Raw genomic sequence first — 27,488 nt, 5'->3', positions numbered from 1 at the left:
TACTGTATTATTGCTTTTATCATGTTTTATAGGTACTTACCCTCTGGAGTGAGTACAGGACAGAATTCTGGCATTTAGAAATGCTTTTGAGCCTTTTTTCCCAATAGGGGACATCTGTCAATAGTGGACACTTTTTTTTTATTCCTCGTGAGTGTCCGCTATCTGGAGATTCTACTGTACCTGGATAACCTATTAAATAACCTTTACAATATTATTTAGGCTCATCAAAGCATTTGGCCCTTATAGGTCAAATTCACATTTTGAGAATTTATTATACATTTTTTTAGTCCTTATTTGCAGATGGAAAATTCAGCAGCGGATACAGGAGCAGAAAACCTCATCTACTTTACTGCATTTTTCAGCAGCGGGTTTTCCATCTTTATATCTGTAGCAGCAAAGTATAGTAGAAATGTCGCAGCGCTGCCAATACAAGCGCAGAATAGTGGTTCATTTATCTGTCACATGTTTCAGTTCACTCTTTGGACCATGATAAAGGTCGCCCTGTGTTACCAGAAATGTGATCAGGTCAGTCATTTTCCCCTCATACATCCCTTGTCATCCCTGTTATTTGGCCATAAATCTCCTCACTGGGATTTACTTACATCCTGGATAAGGCAGGTTTAGTGGGTGCATCTCAGCAAATGTGATGTTTGCCAACACTTTATGCCCGCTTCCTGTTTGCCCATACTACCCATAAGACTTTGTGTCCGTATCAGGCGTGAGCATACAGAGACAGCCTGTCTGCACTTACGCTCTCTATTGGGGTACGTTCACACATCGGGGGACATATATCAATGCTGGTGTGAGGTAGTAAACATTTTAACCCTGTTTGCTCAATGTATTTTTGGCACAACTGCTCAAATTTGTATGTGTCCTACTAGCTGTTGTAGGTCTGCGCAAAAAAGTAGACTTTGCGCAAAAGTTGTGTGCAAAAAATATAAATAACAAATTTGTCACACATGATAACTTCATGCCCACTGCGTGGAGGTGGCCCAAACAATACACTGGTCAGAAAAATGGTCTATAAAAAAAAAAAAAAAATGCACATAAAAAAGCCGCAACAACGCAACTGCACAAAATTTGGCACTTAAAATACACTAGGAATACTGTGTGTTGACACATTTCACCCATAGTGTATGCACTGTAGATTTTATTCTCCTGATGTTATTTTGTTTATTTTATTTTTTTTTATTATTCTTATTGGTTTATACAGTATAAAATGTGCAACATAAAATCTGCAACATGTACACTATGTGTGAAAAATCAGTTTGCTGACTGGATACCACTGCAGCCAGGCATCTCATCTCAGGCAGCAGAAAGGCCAAGGGGATGCTACTATTACTATTTAATGGGGGCTCCTGCTTCTTCTATCAGTGCCTTAAGGGGGCTGTTACTATTACTACCTAAATGGGTTTTCTGCTGCTATTATTTCTACCTAAAGGGGGCTGCTGATTTTACTGCCTAAAGGGGGGCTGCTGCTAACACATACGTAATGGGGCTGCTACTACTATATAAAGGTAGGTTGCAACTAGGGATGTAAGAAAAAATCGATTCTCGCGATTTTTTCATTTGCCGATACTGAATCGATTCAAAATATTCTTGAATCGATTCTTTTAGGGATGTGGAATTTTTATCTCCTGACGCCCGAAACAGCATGTCATGTCCTGGGCATCAGGAGATAAAAGTTCAACATTTGTGGAGCCGGGCAGGCCGGATCTGACACGGCGTCGCTCTGGGTGTATGGAGCGGACTCCGACTCGTGCCCGCTCCGTACTATGCGACCCCCGGCTGATTTCAGTAGCCGGGGGCCGCCGCTAATAGCCAGCATGCGGCGATCACCGCGGCTGGCTATTAAAGGAGTACTCCGGTGCACACTTTTCTCATGTTATCCCGTCCGGGCTGCAAAATTAAAGAAAACGCACTTTATCTTACCTGCCAACGAGCCCCCGGAGCTCCGGTACAGGTGTTTGGTCCCCGGGCTGTATTCTTCTTACTTCCTGTAAGCCCGACACGTCACACAGAGCTTCAGCCTATCACTGGCCGCAGCGATGTCCCGCCTCCGCTGGTGATAGGCTGAAGCTCCATGTGACGTGCCGGACTAACAGGAAGTAAGAAGAATACAGCCCGGCGACCCAACACCTGTACCGGAGCTCCGGGGGCTCGTTGGCAGGTAAGATAAAGTGCATTTTCTTTTATTTTGCAGCCCGGACGGGATAACATGAGAAAAGTGAGCACCGGACTACTAGATCGCCGCTGTCAAAGCTGACAGCGGCGTCTATTGGGATCTATGAATGCTCCCAGGTGGGCGATGTATCGGGATATATCGCGATGTATCGTCACCTAGACGGTATCGCGATATATCGGGATATATCGAATCGCCACACTGGTATCGCGATTCGAATCGAATCGCCAAATTCTTGGCGATTCACACCCCTAGTTGCAACTATATGCAGATGGCTACTATCTACAGGGGGACCTACCTACAGGGCAAACCAGAGTGGGGCAAACCAGGCAATTGCCTAGGGCCCCCATCCCCCAGGGGGCCCCCTGCCGGCTTCTCAGTAGCGGATCAGCAGCCCGGCCGCGGCCACTTTAAAACAGTGACCAGCGGCAGGCCCGGAAACTTCTCCTGCTTTTTCTATTTTTCATATTTCCTTACCTGGCCGTACTCAGCAGGCTCAGGTAATGCGACGGGTCTTGTGGGCTGTGTGGATAATATGACGAGTGACGTCTCCTGCCGGCCATCGCACCATGAGAGGCCATCGCATGTTGAAATTATCGTATGTTGGGGCCATGGTAGGTCGAGGGGTCACTGTATATGACAATTATCCATAAGATTGCTTAAGGAGAAGTTTAGGCAAAAGTTAAATATAAGTTGAGGTAGACTGTAACTTCAGTTCATAGTTGTGCACATAACCTCTGTCTCCAATAATTCTGTAATGTGTGAACGGGGCTTTAGAGATATTGGAGCAGACTGATCAGCAATAGGAAATGTTGGATCTATGGCGGTTTTCATGTCGTGTTTTGTATCAGAAGTAAGAAGTGATCCTGTGGATCTCCTTGGTAAGAACTGATTCCTTCTATCAATTTACTTTAATCACCTAAGGAAAAAAAAAAAGAGAAGAACATTTCAGAACAGGAACTAAATAACATACATACACATACAGGAATTTTATTTGGCAATCTTTAGAATCTGACGTTTCGGTCCAATCCCTGGACCTTCCTCAGAGTTAGATTGCTGCGGAGGTGGGAGGTTAGAGAAATACGGCTTCCTGCCGGGAGAAAGGTATGTAGAACGCAGTCTATGACTGCGTTCTACATACCTTTCTCCCGGCAGGAAGACGTATTTCTCTAATCTCACACCTCCGCAGCAATCTAACTCTGAGGAAGGTCCAGGGATTGGACCGAAACGTCAGATTCTAAAGATTGCCAAATAAAATTCAAGTAATACTCAGTTCTGTCTGAGTGCCGAGTTTTTCTACCTAGTAATGATGGCTTGGGAGCCTACTTGTGCACCGATAAATCAGGAGAGTGCCATATTTCTCATTATACATACACATACAGTGACTTCAGGATGGCGTCATACAAAGAGCTTTTTGGAAAATCAGCTTCATAGATTTGTTTTGTCAGTTTTCATCCAAAGCCAGGAGTGGATCCAGCATAAAGAGGGGTATAAGTGCAGTGCCCTACTATAGGTGAATTTTGTATAATCTTTCTAAATGACGATCCTGAATGATGTGCTCCCTCCTAAAGTCTGTCAACTGGACAAAATGTCATGAAAAGCATTATAGAGGTTTTTCAGTCTAATTCACTATGTTTTGGATGCAGAAATGCATCAACAGCCACCTAAAACTACCTTGTGTAAATGGGGCTTAAAGGGGTATTTCGGGTCTAAACATCTTATCCCCTATCCTTTGGGGACCCCTGCAATCTCTGTGCAGCCCCCGGCATTCTGTGCTGGGCGCTGCTTCCGAGATGGCCATTTCCGAGACGGCCGACACGCCCTCTTCCATAGATATGAATGGAGGGGGCGTGGCTTCATGTCACGAGGGGGCATGACTGTGATGTCACATCCCTGTCTCGGAAGCAGCACCCGGCACAGAATGCTGGGGGCTGCACTGAGATAGCGGGGATCCCCAGTGGCGGGACCCCCTGCAATCATACATCTTATCCCCTATCCAAAGGATAAGATAAGATAATGAAATGTTTAAACCCGGAATACCCCTTTAAAGGACAGTTCAAACACAATGAGGCCTCAGCCAACAATTTCTCACCAGAAGTGATGGTGTAAAAATCTTTGTCTATGGGCATCTTTACTTACTTTGCCTTTGTAATGTCCATGTGACGCCTTCATCATTATCTGGTGTACCCAAGTGCTCAACTTTACACTTGTATATTTTCCCAAAGTCTTCCTCTATTACAGTGATCCTCACAGAGCTGGTGACATAGAACAAACCATCTCCATCTTCTTGAGCTTCTCTATTTGTTGAGGGTAAAGTTTCTTCTCCTTTGTACCAGATCACATTTATGTATCGTGGATGAAATGAGTGAATTTTGCACGTCAGCTCCAAGTGGTCCCCGACATTGTAGGATTCCTGGTTGGCCTCTATTGGATCCAGAACAGGTGCAGCTACAGATAGAAAGAATAAAGGAAACAGAGTCAGATCTGGGGAACCTGGACCGATGAGTCTAAAGGGGAATCATGGTAAAGACAACAACAGATCCAGTTATCAGCAAAAGGGCAATGGGTCACCATGTTTAGAAAACAGGCATTGGTCCCTTCTATCATGATTGGAGGTGCCTAGTGGTAAAGATGGCAGCTAGTAAAGCCCTTCAGATCCTCCAAGTACATTCTGCGTTTGGAGTAGTAATACTAATAGTATTGCAGTGCATTGTATATGCGACCAGGCAATTGGTAGTACAAGTCCCCTAGGGGATCTATGGATTCACCCAAAACCAAAAACATATAAGGATCCTGACAAATTAATGTAAGAAATATAAGGAAAGAATTAAATAAATGCTGACATTTTATAGTATTTAATAGTAAGACAATTCATTCCTACCTTTCACCCGCAACATCAGCTCTTTCTGGATCGGATCTTTCCGAGCTTTATGGTGAACTTTCAAAATAAGATGAACTCCATTATGTTTATGTAAATCAGGTGTTATAGATATAGAGCAGATACAGCTGAACACATTATTTTGTGATGTTATATAAGGGTCCAACATCAGGCCGGGATCCCTTAATAACTCATTATGCTCATCACCTTTTTCCTTTTCATTGGGCCAAGAGTCTACTAGATTCTCTTCATTGACTTCATTTAAATATAAGAAGAAACTAATATTTTTTGGACTGAAATTTATTACTGGATATACTAGCTTTGTCTTCTTCCCATGGGTCAATTCAGGTCCAACGATGTCCAAAACCTCAGGTGGCGCTGTAACAATAAGTAAATATGTCGTCTATTAGAACATGATATAATAACTGACTGCATGGAAATATTCCATACAAACAATGAAGATACTAGAAACTAAATGTTAAAACAAGAGAAATATAAGATCTGCAACACTTATGTGGTGACCCAGTACAGAATCTGTACAGAATATAGCATCCTTCCCCATCCTGTGTGGCAGATGTTGCCTTCAGTGTCCTACTTGATCCCAAACTACTCAGGACTCAATATCTACTACAATTATACTATGGTTAATGTATTGTCATTTTCTGTGTACTTGTTGCTTTAAGCCTGTAAAAACTGTTGTTAAGAACCCTGTTAGGGGTGTGTGCATGAGATGAACCATGTGACTTCTCTGCCCAATGAGAATGCGCAATATCTAATCCTTATATAGTGTGGTAGGAGTTCAGAGTTCAGTTCTGCAGATTAGTGCAGATGTAGCTGAGGTGATTCTGAGGAAGCCTCAAGTCTAATCCTGCAACCAGGCATCTGCTAAAGGATACCCCAGTGCCCAGCTTAATGTCAAGCCTAGCTGTATGCCAGTGGTCCCCAAACTGTGGCTCTCCAGATGTTGCAAAACTACAATTCCCAGCTTGCCTGGACAGTTTGAGGACCACTGCTGTAAGCACTTAAGTCTCAATTCAGGTCAAGTTAGTCAAGTCCAAGTCACTAAAGTTAAGTGTGGGTTGCCATACAGCAAGTCAGTAATATACAGCACAATCAACTATAAGTCCCAGCAAGCCAATAAGTTTCCAAGGTTCATCTTGCCCTTCTCTTTATACCAATCTGAGCTGTAATGGATTTTATAATCTATCCTGACTCAGTAAAGTCAGTTTCCCCATAACCTTGCGTCGGAGTACTTATTGCCCGTGCCTAGCCCAGGAGAAGCTGGATCAACCTCGGGTGGTGTATAGGTTAACCACGCCCTGGCGTCATGAAAAGGTTAATTGCACATTATCCCCACCCGACACCACACTTACCTTTTCTATGATAAATTCTGTAAAAGCCAAATGATATCACTAAGAGCAGAAAGACAAATATCCCACATACAATCCCAATTATTCCAGCAGCATTGTTATCTATAAGAATAGAATAAATCAGTACAATTAGTTAAATACACTGGTAAGATGATGGTAAGAACCTCTATTGATCTGTGTGTGTCCCCCAACAAACCACTCATGTCAAATGTACACATATCTAGGACCTAGGCTGCCATCCAATCCATCTTTTGCTACTTAGATGCCATGGTCACTAATAACAGACATCTAAGGGGGTTACATGGCCAGGACTGGAGTTATCACTAATTCTAGCCATTGCAGCAGAATGTCTGCTGATGACGGGCAGTACTACGCACCCATGCCGTAATTGTGTGTAAATGTGCGGTGTGTAGATTAAAGAAGGTGCACTGTTGTATCTCTCTGTATAGTCATAGAGTGGTATTTGTCAATCATTGGTCACAATGAAAAAAAAATTGTATCATGTAGTACACTTGCTTGAGGCGCAGCCCAATGTACAGGAAAATGTAGGCTGACGGTCTTTCCTTGCTACATCCAAGGATCTTTGATGATCTGAAATATGTCAGATCTTCGCTGCCTCCTGACTTTTCCATTCCATCTGTTTCCTATAATTCCTCAAACAGTTATATTGCCCCCCCCCCCCCCCCTCCTTAGTGTCCTGACCAATAAAATAGGTAGGTAAGTGGGTAGGTAGGATTATGTAGGTCCATCCAGTAGGTTCAGTAGGCAGACATGTTCTCCCATTAGGCAATTTCTCCTATTAGATAAGTACCCACAGCAGGTAGTCTCATTAGGTAGGTCCTCCCATTATGTAATTGCCCCCAACAGATAGTTTCCCCTATAAGGTAGCTCCCTCACTTGCAAGGCTGGAAAAACAACATTTTTAACTTTTCCTGGTCCATTGCAGTGCACCAGCATCCCTTCCCACAGATGCAGAAGGAAGAGATGCTCCCCGCCTCTAGTGGCTGCAGGCAGAAGGCTACCTGCAGCCCTACAAGTCTGCCTAATGTCTTGTCTTGCTCTGTGTGTACACCTTACCCCCTCAAAAAAATCCAACTGGGGATGGGGTTAACCAGGACGTCCTTGAAACAATACTTTGTTTAGGCTCTCTCTAAAAATTCGGGACAGTTGGCCACTATGTTGTATGGTCATACACCAACAGACTTGGGGGGAGATTTATCCAAACCTGTGTAGAGAAAAAGCGGTGCCACTGCCCATAGCAACCAATCAGATTGCTACTTTCATTTTTCACAGGCCTCTTCAAAAATGAAAGAAGCGATCTGATTGGTTGCTATGGGCAACTGTACCACTCTTCCCCTACACAAGTGTTGATAAATCTTACCTTTTGTGTCCGATATATAGTTACATAAGGGTTATCCGATAGCAATCTGGCTGTAATGTTAGGGCCTAGTCCCAAACTGAAATTTCTACCCTTGGCCTGAAAATGAATTGAGATCGTGTGCTACCGCACCCCTGGTCCAGGGGACAAGGATGGAGTTAAAGTGAGAGATTAGAACCACATAGAACCTCACGATTGTCAGGTATCATAATAAGGTGGTGTTTTAGGGTGGTCAGGTGACCTGGCAGGTTGCCTTCAAGATTATTCTAAAATTTTGGCATGAACTGCAACCAGCGGTGAGGCCACAATAGAAAAACATTAAGAAGTCATATATACCTATTCATCTACAACAGTGGTCTCAAACTGTGGCCCTCCCCAGATGTTGAAAAACTTCAACTCCCAGCCACAGTTTGAGACCGCTGATCTACAACATGAACATTGCTATATATTAGGGATCGACCGATTATTGGTATGGCCGATATTATCAGCCGATAATCCCGATTTTGGGCATTATCGGTATTGGCAATTACCTTCCTGATAAGTCGATAATGCCCCACACCCCGCACCGCCCCAAGCAAAGCCACCCCCCCTCCCCCCCGCGTCGCACCCCCCACCGTAGTGCTGGGTGGTATACCGGTATGAACCGGATATCGTTTTTTTTTTCTCCCACGGTATGGATTTTTGCCCATACCGCTATACCGGTAGGGCCCCTCCCCCACCCTCCGAGTCAATAAAAAAAATTAAACTTACCCGTAATGGGGGTGGTCCGGGCCATCCATCCTTCCTGTAGTGTCCGGCGGCATTCCGGGTGGAGGGTGAACCGGTCCGGGCTGTCTTCCTTCTCCGGGGGTCCTCTTCTCCACTCCAGGAAGGCTCCGGCCTAATACGCTGCATAGATGCCGCGACATCAGGTGCGTCGCTGCGCAGCGGCGTCTATGCAGTGTTACTAGGCCGGAGCCTGCCCGGAGTGGAGAAGAGGACCCCCGGAGAAGAAGGACAGCCCGGACCGGTTCACCCTCCACCCGGAATGCCGCCGGACACTACAGGAAGGATGGATGGCCCGGACCATCCTCCCCGGACGGTCCCTGCAGCAACTGGGAAGGTGAGTCAGGGTTCTGGGATGGACAGGGGTCTGTATAATATACTATTCCTACAGTAAGCCCTCCAGCTGTTGCAAAACTACAACTCCCAGCATGCCCGGACAGCCAACGGCTGTCCGGGCATGCTGGGAGTAGTAGTTTTGCAACAGCTGGAGGCACCCCTAGGCGCGGAGCGGCACGGCAGGGGGAGCAGTGGCGGTGATAGGTCTCAGGACCCCCGAACAGGCAGGGGGAGAGAAGCGGGTGGCGGCAGCCTACTGCACCACAAAAGCCACTGCAGTGCATTGATTTAAAGCGCCCGCTTTAAATCAATGATCTGCAGCGGTGTCGAAGGGGATAAATAGCCGATAACTTATACCGGAATATCGGTATAAGTTATCGGCTATCGGCCCTAACCTCCACCGATTATCTGTATCGGCCCTAAAAAAAACTATATCGGTCGATCCCTACCATATATATATATATATATCTAAATTGCACTAAATGAATATACCTTTTACAGATAAAGTAACATTACAGGTCAGACCATCATTTTCTAGTGACCTGTGGAGGATTACACAGGAATATATATCTTCTTCCTCATCTCTGCTCATAGGTCTCACAGACAGTAGATTTCTCACATTATACGTTCCATCAGGGTTCTGTACTGGTATACTGGTGCAGGTCTGGTTGTCCAGTTTAGATTTGTTGGAGGAAGATTTACTGTACTTCACCCAATGTATTGTCACATGTTCTGGATAGAAGCCATTCACATAACATGTAACCGATCCCTCAGTGTCTGGATACATCTCTAGTCTGGAGTTACTCAATGTACATGTTGGGATGGCTGAAGAGAAACAACCACATAGAAATAATAACAAAAATAAAATAAATTCTTAAAGTGGTATTCCTACCTAGACATTTATGGCATGTCCACAGGATCTCAAGATTAATAGCTTCCTGGCCCCTCCTGCCTGTTTTGGGCCACTAGAGATGGTCAGGAATCCGAGAACACTCTTACTCTTACTTGTAGGCTATGGTCATACTCTGTGCAGAAAATCTCCATACAGACTTTCCGGAGTCTGCGGGCGCAGGCCTAATATGCCAGCACTAGGACCACATTGGAATGCGTCGTCTCATGGCCGACTATGCATTCTGTGAGGTGTCCGCAGAAAGAGTGAACACGGTCCTTATTTCTGCGGACATGAAATTTTGAATTTCCGTGCCGGAAATATGTGGCACAGAAATTCTGCCGTGTGCACAGCGCAGCAGAATCCCATTGAATTCAACGTGACTCTTCTGCAGCAAAATCTCCGAGGTGTGAATATGGCCTTGGGGTCCACTCCATACATGCATAGATGTGTTATACTGGGATAGATATATTCTATGAGATATGACCTTCATTGTGTATATAGCAGCACTTACCTGAGACCTTTATATTGACTTTACTTATCGCGTTATCAGGAGTGACGATAACAGAACAAGTGTATTCTCCTTCATCATTAAGCTGAATGTTGGGTATATACAGGCTGCCATCTCCTCCCATAAGCGCACTGTGCGGTATATCTGACCCAGATCTATTTTGGATACGTTTTTCACCACTGGACAAATAGACAAGGTGTTCTTCTTTCAAAATATTTAGACTCCAGCGCACAGAAACCATAGAGAGATTCAGAGGTGTCTTGTAGCCATAAAAGTGACAAGGAATGGTCATATTATGACCCAGCAATGCCTCTATAGGGGAATCCATCGTCTGGATTTCTAATTCACCTGGAAGATAGACAAGGATCATTCAAGTTAGTTAAATCCTAGGAGGGGATAGAGAGGACTGTGCGGCTGTAACTGTATGACCACACAGTTCTCTCTATGATCATAGAGATGAGTGCAGGGAGGGGATAGAGAGGACTGTGCAGCTGTAACTGTATGACCACACAGTTCTCTCTATGATCATAGTGATGAGTGCAGGGAGGGGATAGAGAGGACTGTGCAGCTGTATCTGTATGACCACACAGTTCTCTCTATGATCATAGAGATGAGTGCAGGGAGGGGATAGAGAGGACTGTGCAGCTGTATCTGTATGACCACACAATTCTCTCTATGATCAGAGAGATGAGTGCAGGGAGGGGATAGAGAGGACTGTGCAGCTGTATCTGTATGACCACACAGTTCTCTCTATGATCATAGAGATGAGTGCAGGGAGGGGATAGAGAGGACTGTGCAGCTGTAACTGTATGACCACACAGTTCTTTCTATGATCATAGAGATGAGTGCCAGGAGGGGATAGAGAGGACTGTGCAGCTGTAACTAAAGGACCACACAGTTCTCTTTGATGTCCGTATAAGAGGATTTATTAAAAGGTGCCAGCTTGTGAAAGGGAAACAGAACACTTATCCCAATAGTCTTTTACCTTATCAGCATCACCTGCACTATTAGCCAGTATCAGCCGATAAGTTCGGGTGACAAGGCTGTCATTTTCCCTTTAAAGATATAATGGAGAAGGCTTCAGTGTGGGTGCAGGCTTCAAATGACACATGACATGAAATGCCAACAGGTAAGTTAAAAGTGGAGGAAGTTTATTCTCCCAACATGCAACATGTTTCACTGCTACAGCAGCTTCATCAGGCATAACAAGAGACACATGGGTGGTGCATTAATACAGGTAGTGGGAGGGCACATCAGAGTACGTGAACTCCGATGGTCCAATCACCACCAGGTAAATTACACCGGACAAATATATATGATAAAACATGTACTAAAAATGCAATAAAAGTAATAATGAATGACTAATGGAAATAAATAAAAAAAAAGTAAATGTAAAATATAAAAATGAAAAATACATAAATGAAAAAATAAATATAAAATATGTAAATGAAAAATACAATGATGTAAAACAGCAATGAAAATATGAAAAAAGAAAAGAAAGAACGACGAGAAAATAGAGGACGGTCGTATAATCAACGAGCGTTCTCTATAGTCTCGTTCAGACCATGCGGTATTAATGTAGAAAGGGTGAAAATCCAATATGATTCTCGGTTAATTAAATATTGAAAACGGTTAGGTTTAGTGGGGGGAATAGATTCTAAAATAATTAAACGTAGAGACGATATGTCATTTTTATGGACAAAAGTAAAGTGACGGGACACACTATGAAGTGGGAATTTGTTCTTAATGTTAGATCGATGTTTGGACATGCGACAATGCACCGTTTGAATCGTGCGTCCAACATATTGTAAATTACAACTACATGAAAGCAGGTACCGTATTTTTTGCCCTATAGGACGCACCCAAATTTAAAGGTGCAAAATCTAGAAAAAAAAAAGATTCTGAACCCAACAGTGATCATTAACCTGCGGACCTCCACATGTTGCAAAACTACAACTCTCAGCATGCCCGGACAGCCGTTGGCTGATATATGCAAATTAGATATATTAGTACACATTACAAGCTTGTTAATTGACTACATATAGTAGCATAATACATGTGAGTAGTAAGTAACTTGTTACAATAAAACAAAAGCTACTAGGTTAGGAATATCATATAAGAAAAAGGTTACATATCACTCTATCCAGAGGAACCTCATGATATTAAGATGGGCAATATCTAATCATAGACATCAATATGGAATGCTAAATACACTCCCCGTCCCCTTTCTAACCAACTACAAATCACATGACTCCATAAATGGGGAAATCATCTAAGGATATAAACATGGAAGAATTATGATATACTTCCACCCCATTCTGGACATATTTTCTATACATGATTTTGGTAATATTATTAAGACTGATAGCAGAGATATATCACCTTTGCTAGACTATATTTTAGGAGGAAGAACTTGAAACAAGTTTCCTGTGTGGGAAATATACTTATAACACTAAGTTTGGCGAGTAGGAATTCTATCAATGTCCAAGCAATTATTTAATGCTTTGATAGATTGTGAGTCTTGATTCTTTTGCAGTTAGAATGAAGTCTCACAACATCCTAAAACTATAATCTCAATATGGAGATAATTAATTATTTTATTTTATTAATTTATTCGCCCATCTAAATGGTATAATTCCATCCACATTATCCCAATTGGTCTTAATTAAATGGAATACTATTTTTGTGTCTCTTACCAAGTCTATGTAAGAACCTCGTTTCTGGTCCTAGGAAAATTGAACGGTCCATCTCATCATCATGGATAGCCATTGGTCTGGTACTGTGTGATCAGTCAGACTGCCAGGACCTCTTTCCTTGGAAGACCTCTTTGTCTTAGTGTGTTCTTTTCAACACTGTCCCTAACATCTGGTTTACCAGACTCTTTAATTGGAATTCCCCAATGAATGTAGGTTGGGTGTGTACATATGGTAATGATTATGACATCACTAGAATACCCAGAATGCCTTTCCTGTCAGTGTAATGTCAACTACTCATTCACTAGAGGGTGCTATTGCATACGCAATTAGCATCATTGCCATTAAGGGTTAACTGTCTAATGTTGGTTTCAAACCCACATTCCACACTTGACATATGGAGCCATAATTAACAATTCAGGGATTATTTTTGACATCTATAAGTAATTAAAACATGGATTCTCATAGACATCTTGGAGAATACCTAGATATCCAAATTTGTTAGAGAGATAAGAATACTGTGTAGATCTCTTTCACATAGACGTGTGAATCTCTTATCTGTCTAGTCTAAACAGCCATAAATATCTAAAGAGACAACAAGTATTCTATTCCCAGACTGGCACTTGAATAGGAGAACTTTAAAATACACTGTGGTCTATTTAGAACATACACAAAATGGCCGACATCATGTTATTAAACATAGTGATTAATTTTTGGGGCGCATAATTAGCATGACACATTAAAGATGAAACATGGCTGGGTCTTTCAGCATGATAATGATCCCAAACACACCGCACAGGCAGCGAAGGAGTGGCTTTGTAAGAAGCATTTCAAGGTCCTGGAGTGGTCAGCCAGTCTCCAGATCTCAACCCCATAGAAAAGAGGGAGTTGAAAGTCTGTGTTGTCCAGTGACAACCCCAAAACATCACTGCTCTAGAGATCTGCATGGAGGAATGGGCCATAATACCAGCAACAGTGTGTGAAATCCTTGTGAAGACTTACAGAAAGCGTTTGACCTCTGTCTTTGTCAGCAGAGGGGATATAACAAAGTATTGAGATGAACTTTTGACATTTCATTTAATTCAACCCAACAAAATATTAAAGGAGAACACCAGCCAAAATGAACGCATCCCCTATCCACATGACAGGGGATAAGTAGCTGATTGCGCAGGTAGAGGGTCTGAACGCTGGTACCCCCTGCGATCTCCGGACCCGGGTTTCCCATAGACGGCACAGGCTCCATTCATTTCTATGGGGGCGCTAAAGAGGAGCAGGGTACCGTTCCGGAGATTGCGGGGGTTCCCAGCGGTCGGACACCCCCCCCCGATCAGCTACTTTTATCCTATCCAGTGGATAGGGGGATAAGTTCATTTGGGCTGGAGTTCTTTAAGTTTGCTGTGAAAAGTGAATCATGATACAAACGCCTTTAATAAATCTGCCACCGCTCAGTGCCGGCATAAGTTATGGTAAATTCGTCTGGATCGCCCTCTTTATACTACGTCTCACCAACTTTTCTCAAACGGCGAGTATAGAGTAAATCCTCTGAAAACGAACAGTAATTCCCCCTGCCCACCTGTCTATGTTTACACAGTGAAAATAATCAGTTCTAGCAAATCTGGGCCTGAGGGGTTAAAGTCTGCACATAACAGTCAAAGTAAAAAAAAAAAAGCCTCAGACGTCATTTACCGGCAAAATTACAACTCCCAGCATGCCCAGACAGCCAAAGGCTGTCTGGGCATGCTAGGAGTTGTAGTTTTGCAACAGCTGTAGGTACCCTGGTTGGTAATCCCTGTCTTACCCAGGCTGAATACCCAGTGAATCTATAGTCTGCTCCTATATACTCTGCTCTTCTATGTATATAAATGTCTATAGTAGAGACTTACCAGATCCTGGATGGAGGAGGATGAGGGTTATAATCCCAATCCTCAGGTAATCTGCCATCTTCTGGTGTAATCTGTATTTATATCATCTTGTCAGAGCTCACCCCCAGAATGTCTCCAGCTCCGTTCATATCATGGCTCCAGAACACTCATCTGTTCTTACTTTTGCTTTCACTTTAGGGGAACAGGAAAGTTCTTGGAATTCCGGAATTCCTAGAGGAGGAGATATGTCTAATAATAGCAGATGCAAAATCAAAAAATGTAGCAGTATCTGTAATAGCTTTTTTATTGGACTAATAGAATTTTGTAGAGAAGCTTTCGGGATTTCTCCCTTTATCAAGTCCAAAGCAAATCTAAACTCACAAGCAGAAGACACAGGTTACATCTTACAAATATGCAGGGGTTAAAGGGGTACTCCGGTGGAAAACATTATTTTTTTTAATCAACTGGTGCCAAAAAGTTAAACAGATTTGTTAATTACTTCTATTAATAAAATTGTAATCCTTTCAGTACTTATCAGCTGCTGTATAATACAGAGAAAGTTCTTTTCTTTTTTTTAAATTTATTTTCTATCTGATCACAGTGCTCTCTGCTGACATCTATGTTCCTGTCAGGAACTGTCCAGAGCAGGAGAGGTTTGCTATGGGGAATTGTTCCTGCTCTGCACAGTTCCTGACATGGACAGGTGTGTCAGCAGAGAGCGCTGTGGTCAGACAGAAAAGTAATTCAAAAAAGAAAAGAACTTCCTCTGTATTATATAGCAGCTCATAAGTACTGTAAGGATAAAGATTTTTAAATAGAAGTAATTTACAAATCTGTTTAAAGGGGTACTCCGGTGGAAAACTTTTTTTTTTTTTTTTATTCAACTGGTGCCAGAAAGTGAAACAGATTTGTAAATTACTTCTATTAAAAAATCTTAATCCTTCCAATACTTATTAGCTGCTGAATACTACAGAGGAAATTCTTTTCTTTTTGGAACACATAGCTCTCTGCTGACATCTCAGTCCATTTTAAAAACTGTCCAGAGTAGGAGAAAATCCCCATGGAAAACATATTTTGCTCTGGACAGTTCCTAAAATGGACAGAGATGTCAGCAGAGAGCACTGTGTTCCAGAAAGAAAATTATTTCCTCTGTACTATTCAGCAGCAAATAAGCACTGAAAGGATTAAGATTTTTTTTTATAGAAGTAATTTACAAATCTGTTTAACATTCTGGCACCAGTTGATTTAAAAAAAAAAAAAAAATTTCCACCAAAGTACCCCTTTAACCTGTTAAGGACATAGGACGTTCTCTAACGTCCCCACTACCTGGGCTTTAATGCCCAAGGACGTTAGAGAATGTCCTGTTGTATTTCCGATCTCTGCCGCTCGCCGGCAGGGATTTCAGCAGGCATCCAGGGCAAACGCCAAGGGGGGCCATGTAGGCCCCCCATGTCGGCGATCGCCGCAAATCGCAAGGGAAATCGCCCTTGCGATCTGCGGCGATACCGGGCTGATCGGGTCTCTGGGACTCGACCGCCCGGTAATTTTGCATGATCCCGGCTGTCACAGACAGCCAGGACCATGCTGGAGCCTAGGAGCAAGGTGGCAAGCCTGCCACCTCCTCCGATCCCCTGCGATACGTCGGTTAACTAACCGACCAATCGCAAGGGGGGGGGGGGGGGCGGTTACTTCCTCCCGTCCTGCCCGGCCCCTTGAAGTCCGGAGAGGACGGGAGGAAGACCGGAGGACGCGGCGGGGGACGGGGGAGTGCTGGGGATCAGCCCCGGTACTTACCTCGTCTCTGAAGACCCGGATCCCGGCGAGGAAGATGGCGGCGGCGGCGACAGGTGAGTAGATCTTCAGCCGCGGTCGGGCCCTTTACAGCAATGCACATCGCCGTAAAGTGACATGCATTGCTGTAATGGGACCCTGTAAACTACAACTCCCAGCATGCCCAGACAGCCCTTGGCGTCTGGGCATGCTGGGAGTTGTAGTTTTGCAACATCTGGAGGTCCACAGTTTGGAAACCACTGTGCCCTTCCAGATGTTGCAAAACTACACATCCTCAGCATGCCCTTACTGTCCAGGCATGCTGGGAGTTGTAGTTCTGTAACATCTGGCCCTTCAGATGTTGCAGAACTACAACTCCCAGCATGCCTGGACAGTAAGGGCATGCTGAGGATGTGTAGTTTTGCAACATCTGGAAGGGCACAGATTGGGAACCACTGTATTAGTGGTCTGCAAACTGTAGTCCTCCAGATGTTGCAAAACTACAACTCCCAGCATGCTGGGAGTTGTAGTTCGGCAACATCTGGCTCTAAAGATGTTGCCGAACTACTACTCCCAGCATGCCTGAGCATGCTGGGAGTTGTGGTTTTGCAACAACTGGAGGCACACTGGTTGGGAAACATTGTCTGTTTCCTAACTCAGTGTTTCCCAACCGTGTGCATCCAGCTGTTGCAAAACTATAACTACCAGCATGCACTGATAAACTGTGCATGCTGGGAGTTGTAGTTTTGTAACAGCTGGAGGTTCCCCCCCCCTGTGAATGTACAGGGTACATTCACATGGGCAGGGGGCTTACAGTGAGTATCAGGCTGCAAGTTTGCGATGCAGCTAATTTTGCGCGGCAGCTCAAACTCGCAGCGGGAAACTCGCTGTAATCCCCCGCCCGTGTGACTGTACCCTAAAAACACTACACTACACTAACACAAAATAAAATAAAAAGTAAAAAACACTACATATACACATACCCCTACACAGCCCCCCTCCCCTCCCAATAAAAATGAAAAACGTCCGGTACGCCACTGTTTCCAAAATGGAGCCTCCAGCTGTTGCAAAACAACTCCTCCCAGTACTGCCGGACAGCCGTTGACTGTCCAAGCATGCTGGGAGTTTTGCAACAGCTGGAGGCACCCTGTTTGGGAATCACTGGCGTAGAATACCCCTATGTCCACCCCTATGCAAATCCCTAATTCAGGCCTCAAATGCGCATGGCGCTCTTACTTTGGAGCCCTGTCGTATTTCAAGGCAACAGTTTAGGGTCACATATGGGGTATCGCCGTACTCGGGAGAAATTGTGTTACAAATTTTGGGGGGCTTTTTCTCCTTTAACCCCTTATGAAAAGGTGAAGTTGGGGTCTACAACAGCATGTTAGTGTAAAAAAAAAAATTTTTTACACTAACACGCTGGTGTTGCCCTATACTGTTCATTTTGACAAGAGGTAAAAGGGAAAAACGCCCCTCAAAATTTGTAATGCAATTTCTCCCGACTACGGAGATACCCCATAAGTGGGCGCAAAGTGCTCTGGGGGCGCACAACAAGGCCCAGAAGGGAGAGTGCACCATGTACATTTGAGGTGATTTGCACAGGGGTGGTGCGGTGGACGAGCGGCGCTGACGTCACAGTGACAGATGAAGACATGTAACCACGCCTGTGCGAGTTAGAAAATCATTTGCAAATCAAGATATCAATGCAAGTCAATGGGAGGGGGCATAACGGCCATCAGGCCCCCTCTCATAGACTTGCATTGAGGGGGCGTGGCCATGACATCACGAGCCACCAGCGCTGCACTCGACACTTTAAATGAGTGCCAGGTGCAGCTGGGAGGTCACAGGGGTCACCAGCGGTGGGACGCCAACGATCAGACATCTTATCCCCCATCCTTTGTATAGGGGATAAGATGTCTAGGGGCGGAGTCCCCTTTTAATGCCTGGGCTGGAATAAAAAAAAATAAAAAAAAAGATAAATAGCCATAAGTGTTTACATTTTTAACCAATATAACCATATGAGGCATGTTTTTTTTTTTTTTTTCACCAATTGTACTTTGTAATGACTTCACTAATTTTACCACAAAAAATATATATATTTGTCGGGTGAAATAAAAAAAACTATGCAATTTTGCTACTTTGATTTCTACGCAGTGCATTTTACGGTTAAAATGACACATTACTTTATTCTGTAGGTCCATATGATTACAGCGATGCCCAATTTATATAGGTTTTGTTTTATTTATGACTTAAGATATAATGGGGGATGTTTATGTTTGTTGTCTTTAAAAAATGTGATTTCAAGTTATTTATTTTTGCTTTGGTTTTGCTTATGTGCGACATATTTATCATACTATCGCAGGGGTGTTAAATTTGGGCACGTAATCAAAAAAGAATAAATTACTTCAGAACACCACTTTGTAGGATTTCTCCTCTCCTCTGCGACTTTTCTGCAACTATTTACCACTTTGCACAATAAATGTTCAACTTTTTTAAACTGCTCTCCAAAGGCAGGTCTGAGCTAGTGCACAGTGGTCTCCAAACTGTTCTCCTCCAGTTGTTGCATAACTACAACTCCCAACATGCCCTTCGGCTGTCTGGGCATGCTGGGAGTTGTAGTATTGCAACATCTGGAGGCCCACTGGTTGAGAAACATTGTCTGATTGCTAACTCATTGTTTCCCAACCCGCATGCCTCCTGCTGTTGCAAAACTATAACTCCCAGCATGCACTGACAGATCATGCATGCTGGGAGTTGTAGTTTTGCAACAGTTGGAGGCATATGGGTTGGGAAACACAGAGTTAGGAAACAGACAGTGGTGCGGAAACACTGCGGTAGTCAGTTACCTAACTCAGTGTTTCCCAATCCCAATGTGCCTCTAGCTGTTACATAACTACAACTTCCAGCATGCATGGTCTGTCAGTGCATGCTGGGAGTTGTAGTTTTGCCCCCCTCCCCCCATATGTGAATGTACTCACTGTAAACCCCCGCCCCTGTGAATGTACCCTAAAAACACTACACTAACCCTAAATAAAGAGTAAAACACTACATATACATACCCTTACACTGTCGTCGCCCCCCCCCCCCCCAATAAAAGTTTAAAACGTCTTGTATGTCAGTTTTTCCAAAACGGAGCCTCCAGCTGTTGCAAAATAACTCCAGGTATTGCCGGACAGCCATTGACTGTCCAGGCATGTTGGGAGTTTTGCAACAGCTGGAGGCACTCTGTTTGGTGAAAAATGACGTACAGTATTTTTGGTGGAGGAGGCAAGTGTAACGCTTGCATCAGGGTACACCCCTATGAAAATCCCTGTCACTTCAGAGCCCTGTCGTATTTCAAGGCAACAGTTTAAGGTCACACATGGGGCATTTACGTACTCGGAGAAAAAGCCACCAAAAATTTGTAGCGCATTTTCTCCCCTTTACCCCTTATGAAAAGGTAAAGTTGGGGTCTACACCAGCATGTTAGTGTAAATTTTTTTTATTTTTTACACTAACATGCTGGTATTGCCCCATACTTTTCATTTTCACAAGAGGTAAAAGGGGAAAAAAAGACCCCCAAAATTTGTAACACAATTTCTCCCAAGTACGGAAATACCCCATATGTGGATGCAAAGTGCTTTGCGGGCGCACAACAAGGCTCAGGAGTGAGAGAGCACCATGTACATTTGAGGCCTAAACTGGTGATTTGCACAGGGGTGGCTGCTGGTTACAGCGGTTCTGACATAAACGCAAAAAATAAATACCCACATGTGACCCGATTTTTTAAATTAAACCCCTAACGGAATGTAACAAGGGGTATAGTGAGCCTTAACACCCCACAGGTGACTGACAGATTTTTGAAGCATGTAATTTTCCATTTGCACAGCCCACTGTTACAAAGATCTGTCAAAAACCAGTGGGGTGTAAATGCTCACTGCACCCCTTGTTACGTTCCTTGAGGGGTGTAGTTTCCCAAATAGTATGCCATGAGGGATGTTTTTCGCTATTATGGATGCTTAGGGGCTTCCTGAATGCTACATGCCCCCAAGCATCCCAGAGTTATTAATGCTTAAAGTGACAGTGGTCAGAATTGCAAAAAATGCTCTGGTCCTTAAGGTCAAAATGGGCTCGGTCCCCAAGGGGTTAAAGCTTAATTTGTTGAGGACACAGGACATCCCTGTACACCCTGGATGCCTGGTACTTGCCGCATCATAATGTCCATTTACGTGAGCCCTATCCGGACCAGGAGCTGCGCTCGCTTAATAGGTTGTGGGTCATGTCTGCTATCAGCAGCTGGGGACCCGTCAATAATGGTGAACATCAGTGATCATGCTGGTACCCGCTATTAACCCTTCAGATGTTGTGATTAATACTGATCACAACATCTGAAGTATTAGAGGGCATGCAGAGACTCATCGGACCACCCGCAGTGCAATCGCAGGGGTAAGGGGAGTAAAAAATGGCGGCCGGATCTTTCCTAACCTGCCTCCTGGCTGGCTCCAGTGACCTTCTGCTATGGTCTGCCTTCTGGCCATACATTTTATAATACAATAAAAGGCGTCATTACAAGTACAATTGGTCGAGCAAAAGGGGGAATTATGACTTACCGATAATTCGGTTTTCCTGAATCATCACATCAGCACCGCAATCTCATTGTGGTGCTGATGTGATGATGATATGAAAAAGCCTCATATGGGTCTGTGGATGGAAAAATAAAAGCGTTATGTATGTCTGTCATAAGGCGAGGAGGAAAAAACGAATATACAAAAATAAAAACGGGATGTGTCTTCAAGAGGTTAAATTAAAGGGGTACTCCCCTGGAAAACATTTTTTTTTTAAATCAACTGGTGCCAGAATGTTAAACAGATTTGTAAATTACTTCAATTAAAAAATCTTAATCCTTCCAGTACTTATCAGATGCTGTATGCTCCACAGGAAGTTTCTCTTTTTGAATTTCCTTTCTGCCTGACCACAGTGCTCTCTGCTGACACCAGGAACTGTCCAATGAAGGAGCAAATCCCCATAGCACACCTCTCCTGCTCTGGACAGTTCCTAAAATGGACAGAGGTGTCAGCAGAGAGCACTGTGGTCAGACAGAAAGGAAATAAAAAACATTTAAAAAAAAGCATTTCCTGTGGAGCATACAGCAGCTAAGTACTGGAAGGATTAAGATTTTTAAAGAGAAGTAATTTGCAAATCTGGTTAACTTTCAGGCACCAGTTGATCTAAAAAAAAAAAAAATTTTTCCAGTAGAGTACCCCTTTAAGTTTTTTTGTTTTACCTGTAAAAACTGTGCGGCCTAACTACATGGCAAAAGCGCGTCAAAATGCTATAAAACGTGTGAACACGGCCTCATCCTACCATCAGATGAAGTCTCCATTATAGGCTACTGAGCGTTTATTTGTGGGTTTCCCAACCAGTGTGCCTCCAGCTGTTGCAAAACTACAACTCCCAGCATGGCTGGACAGCCAAAGGCTGTCCAGCCATGCTGGGAGATGTAGTTTTTCAACAGCTGGAGGCACCCTGGTTGGTAAACCCTGTCTTACAGAATACCCAGTGAATCTATAGTCTGCTTACATATACTCTGCTCTACTATGTATATAAATGTCTATAGTAGAGACTTACCAGATCCTGAATGGAGGATGATGAGGGTTATAATCCCAATCCTCAGGTAATCCGCCATCTTCTGGTGTGTAATCAGTATTTATATCATCTTGTCAGAGCTCACCCCCAGAATGTCTCCAGCTCCGTTCATATCATGGCTCCAGGACACGCCCAAGTCTGTTAGGGGAACTTCTCCGAAAGTAAAAGAACAATCTAAAAATAACAGAATAGTTACACGTGACTGTAAAATCCTGTAGGGGAAGCTTCCTTTACACACTGTTTCTGTTATGTTAAAACAAAAACAAAAAAAAGTGATGCAACCATTCTGGTAAATTTTGTCTGGTGGGTGCAAGTCATTTGCCCTTTCGTGAGCATTAAAATTGTCCTCTACTGCACCAAACTTTATCGCTACTTAAATTCACGAACCTGCCTATTACACCAATCCTGTTTTAGGGTATTGTGGACCAAAAAAACAAAAACTACCTTACAATTCTTACCCACACACACACACACATATATACAGTATCTCCCATAAGTGGATCCAGCGACCTAGGTGCCACCTGCCGCCGCAGAAAGACCATCCCGCTTTACGGCGGGCTCTGGTGAAAACCAGCGGAACCTTAGACTCCGCTCTCTGGCACGGCCTGCATCATCTGCCACATAGATCCAGCGGATCTATTACCTACCGTGTTCCAGTCTACTGCGGGGAGTCTAACACTAGTGCATTCGTTTTGAAACAGTGTGGTACTGGCATCATATTAAGCGTGGGAAAGCAGCCCATACACTAGCGCTAGCCCATACCCTCAGTAAAGCCACCATTGTCCGTATCTTGATGTCAGTTTCTTCATTGCCCCCGTGCCTAGCCTAGGACAAGCGGTATACCTTCGGGTGGTTATAGGATAAACCACGCCCTGGCGTCACAAATACAAGGGATTAAAAACATCTGCCCCTAGGGTTATAGCATCTACCCTGCTTTGCACCCGCTACCACATATCTATAACAGCAGAGATAGAGGCCAGTTGTATCTATAACAGCAGAGATAGAGGCCAGTTGTATCTATATCAGCAGAGATAGAGGCCAGTTGTATCTATATCAGCAGAGATAGAGGCCAGTTGTATCTATATCAGCAGAGATAGAGGCCAGTTGTATCTATATCAGCAGAGATAGAGGCCAGTTGTATCTATATCAGCAGAGATAGAGGCCAGTTGTATCTATATCAGCAGAGATAGAGGCCAGTTGTATCTATATCAGCAGAGATAGAGGCCAGTTGTATCTATATCAGCAGAGATAGAGGCCAGTTGTATCTATATCAGCAGAGATAGAGGCCAGTTGTATCTATATCAGCAGAGATAGAGGCCAGTTGTATCTATATCAGCAGAGATAGAGGCCAGTTGTATCTATATCAGCAGAGATAGAGGCCAGTTGTATCTATATCAGCAGAGATAGAGGCCAGTTGTATCTATAACAGCAGAGATAGAGGCCAGTTGTATCTATAACAGCAGAGATAGAGGCCAGTTGTATCTATATCAGTAGAGATAGAGGCCAGTTGTATCTATATCAGTAGAGATAGAGGCCAGTTGTATCTATTTCAGTAGAGATAGAGGCCAGTTGTATCTATAACAGCAAAGATAGAGGCCAGTTGTATCTATATCAGTAGAGATAGAGGCCAGTTGTATCTATTTCAGTAGAGATAGAGGCCAGTTGTATCTATAACAGCAAAGATAGAGGCCAGTTGTATCTATATCAGTAGAGATAGAGGCCAGTTGTATCTATATCAGTAGAGATAGAGGCCAGTTGTATCTATATCAGTAGAGATAGAGGCCAGTTGTATCTATATCAGTAGAGATAGAGGCCAGTTGTATCTATAACAGCAGAGATAGAGGCCAGTTGTATCTATAACAGCAGAGATAGAGGCCAGTTGTATCTATAACAGCAGAGATAGAGGCCAGTTGTATCTATATCAGTAGAGATAGAGGCCAGTTGTATCTATATCAGTAGAGATAGAGGCCAGTTGTATCTATAACAGCAAAGATAGAGGCCAGTTGTATCTATATCAGTAGAGAGAGGCCAGTTGTATCTATATCAGCAGAGATAAAGGCCAGTTGTATCTATATCAGCAGAGATAGAGGCCAGTTGTATCTATAACAGCAGAGATAGAGGCCAGTTGTATCTATATCAGTAGAGATAGAGGCCAGTTGTATCTATAACAGCAGAGATAGAGGCCAGTTGTATCTATAACAGCAGAGATAGAGGCCAGTTGTATCTATATCAGTAGAGATAGAGGCCAGTTGTATCTATAACAGCAGAGATAGAGGCCAGTTGTATCTATATCAGTAGAGATAGAGGCCAGTTGTATCTATAACAGCAGAGATAGAGGCCAGTTGTATCTATATCAGCAGAGATAGAGGCCAGTTGTATCTATAACAGTAGAGATAGAGGCCAGTTGTATCTATAACAGCAGAGATAGAGGCCAGTTGTATCTATAACAGTAGAGATAGAGGCCAGTTGTATCTATAACAGTAGAGATAGAGGCCAGTTGTATCTATATCAGTAGAGATAGAGGCCAGTTGTATCTATATCAGTAGAGATAGAGGCCAGTTGTATCTATAACAGCAGAGATAGAGGCCAGTTGTATCTATAACAGCAGAGATAGAGGCCAGTTGTATCTATAACAGTAGAGATAGAGGCCAGTTGTATCTATATCAGTAGAGATAGAGGCCAGTTGTATCTATATCAGTAGAGATAGAGGCCAGTTGTATCTATAACAGCAGAGATAGAGGCCAGTTGTATCTATAACAGAAGAGATAGAGGCCAGTTGTATCTATAACAGCAGAGAGATCAATAACATTGCTTAAGGAGCATTTTGAGAAAAAGTTCAATGAACATTGAGGTACACTTTAACATCAGTTTGCAGTCGTGCACATAATATTGGATGCGTCTTCTGTAGTGAAATATCCCAGCAGCCAATAATACTGCGATGTGTGAACAGGGCTTTAGATATCTAGTAGCATTCAGATTAGCAATAAGTGATGTTAAATCTATGGCTGTTTTCGTGGTGTATTTTATATCGGGGTAGGAAGTGTTCCTGTAGATCTCCTTGGTAAGAACTGATTCCTTCTATCAATTTACTTTAATCACCTAAGAAATAAAGATATGCTGTCAGCACAGGAACTAAACCACACACAAACACATACAGTGACTTCAGGACGGTGTCACACACAGCACTTTTTTATGCAGTTTTTGGTCCAAAGCCAGGAGTGGATCCAGCATGAAGAGTATATACGCTGCAGTGTCCTACTACAGGTGTATCATGTATGGTCTGGTGATGCATAGACAGGAGTGTGCAACAAAGAGACAGGAGTGTGCAACAAAGAGACAGGGGTGTGCAACAAAGAGACAGGGGTGTGCAACAAAGAGACAGGAGTGTGCAACAAAGACAGGAGTGTGCAACAAAGAGACAGGAGTGTGCAACAAAGAGACAGGAGTGTGCAACAAAGAGACAGGGGTGTGCAACAAAGAGACAGGGGTGTGCAACAAAGAGACAGGAGTGTGCAACAAAGAGACAGGGGTGTGCAACAAAGAGACAGGGGTGTGCAACAAAGAGACAGGGGTGTGCAACAAAGAGACAGGGGTGTGCAACAAAGAGACAGGGGTGTGCAACAAAGAGACAGGGGTGTGCAACAAAGAGACAGGGGTGTGCAACAAAGAGACAGGGGTGTGCAACAAAGAGACAGGGGTGTGCAACAAAGAGACAGGGGTGTGCAACAAAGAGACAGGGGTGTGCAACAAAGAGACAGGGGTGTGCAACAAAGAGACAGGGGTGTGCAACAAAGAGACAGGGGTGTGCAACAAAGAGACAGGGGTGTGCAACAAAGAGACAGGGGTGTGCAGCAAAGAGACAGGGGTGTGCAACAAAGAGACAGGGGTGTGCAACAAAGAGACAGGGGTGTGCAGCAAAGAGACAGGGGTGTGCAACAAAGAGACAGGAGTGTGCAACAAAGAGACAGGAGTGTGCAACAAAGAGACAGGGGTGTGCAACAAAGAGACAGGAGTGTGCAACAAAGAGACAGGAGTGTGCAACAAAGAGAAAGGGGAAGTGTAATGAAGTAACAGGAAGGGTGAAATGAAGAGACAGATGTGTGTAATGAAGAAAGGGGTGTGCCATAAAGAGACAGCATAGTGTAATGAAGAAGCAGAGGGGTATAATGAAGAGACAGAGGAGTTTATTGAAGAGACAGGGGTGTTTGATAAGGTGACAGGGGGGTGTAATGAAGAAAAGGGTGTGTAATGAAGAGGCAGGGGAGTGTAATAAAGAGAGGCGTGTGTAATGAAGATACAGGGGTGTGTAACAAAGAGAGAGGGGTGTAATCAAGGTGCCATCTGGGTCTGGATGGTGTTTAAAGGGGACCTCTCATCAAATAAACCTTTGATATATTTTAGATTAATGAAGGTTGAATAACTTTCCAATAGCATCTTAATGAAAAATATGCTTCTTTCTATTGTATTTTTCCCGATCAGTCCTGTCAGCAGCATTTCTGACTCATGCTGGAGTCCTAAACACTCAGAGCTGCCAGCCTGCTTTGTTCACAGCCAAACAGGCTGTGAACAAAGCAGGTTGGCAGCTCTGAGTGTTCTCCTTTGTGAACAAAGCAGACTGGCAGCTCGTAGTGTTTAGGACTCCAGCATGAGTCTGAAATGCTTGCTGCCAGGACTGGTAGGGAGACCCCTAGTGGTCATTTCTTCAAAGTGGGAAATTAAATAGAAAGAAGCAGATTTTTTTAATAACATGCAATTGTAAAGTTATTCTGCATACATGAATCTATAATATATCAAAAGTTTTTTTGATGAGAGGTACCCTTTAACCTGTTGGGGACAAAGGGCGTATGCATACGCCTTTGCGTCCTGGTGCTTAAGGACGAAGGGCGTATCAATATGCCCGTGGGAATTTCGGTCCCCGCCGCGTGCCGGGCGGGGACCGGGCCGGGGTGACTGCTGATATCTATCAGCAGGCACCCCGTGCAAATGCCCAGGGGATCATTAGACCCCCCCCCCCCATGTCGGCGATCGGCGCAAATCGCAAGTGACTTCACAGTTGCGATTTGCGCCGATTCCAGGTCATTACGGGTCTATGGTGACCCGGAATAGAAGGGGGATCGCAGGTGTCTAAGACACCCACGATCCCCCTAAAGCGATAGGAGTGAGGGGGCATGGGTGCCACCCCTCCTATCCCTGCTATTGGTGGTCTAGACGCGACCACCAATAGCAGAT

General features: G+C 43.8%; 1 gene segment (V, D, J or C); it reads right to left on the bottom strand.

Moving 5' to 3' along the window:
* Positions 1-2,200: 2,200 nt before the first annotated feature.
* On the bottom strand, positions 2,201-22,396 carry LOC130277282 (tapasin-related protein-like). The segment is given in 9 exon segments: positions 2,201-3,101; positions 4,322-4,630; positions 5,064-5,120; positions 5,268-5,438; positions 6,434-6,532; positions 9,402-9,734; positions 10,313-10,657; positions 14,886-15,095; positions 22,242-22,396. Coding segments are annotated over 8 exon segments (1,380 nt in total).
* Between the last annotated feature and the right edge of the window lie 5,092 nt (positions 22,397-27,488).

The sequence above is a fragment of the Hyla sarda genome, chromosome 6 (assembly GCF_029499605.1).
Source record: "Hyla sarda isolate aHylSar1 chromosome 6, aHylSar1.hap1, whole genome shotgun sequence".
In the NCBI taxonomy this organism is placed as follows: domain Eukaryota; kingdom Metazoa; phylum Chordata; class Amphibia; order Anura; family Hylidae; genus Hyla; species Hyla sarda.
This window is presented reverse-complemented; position numbering and strand designations above follow the sequence as displayed.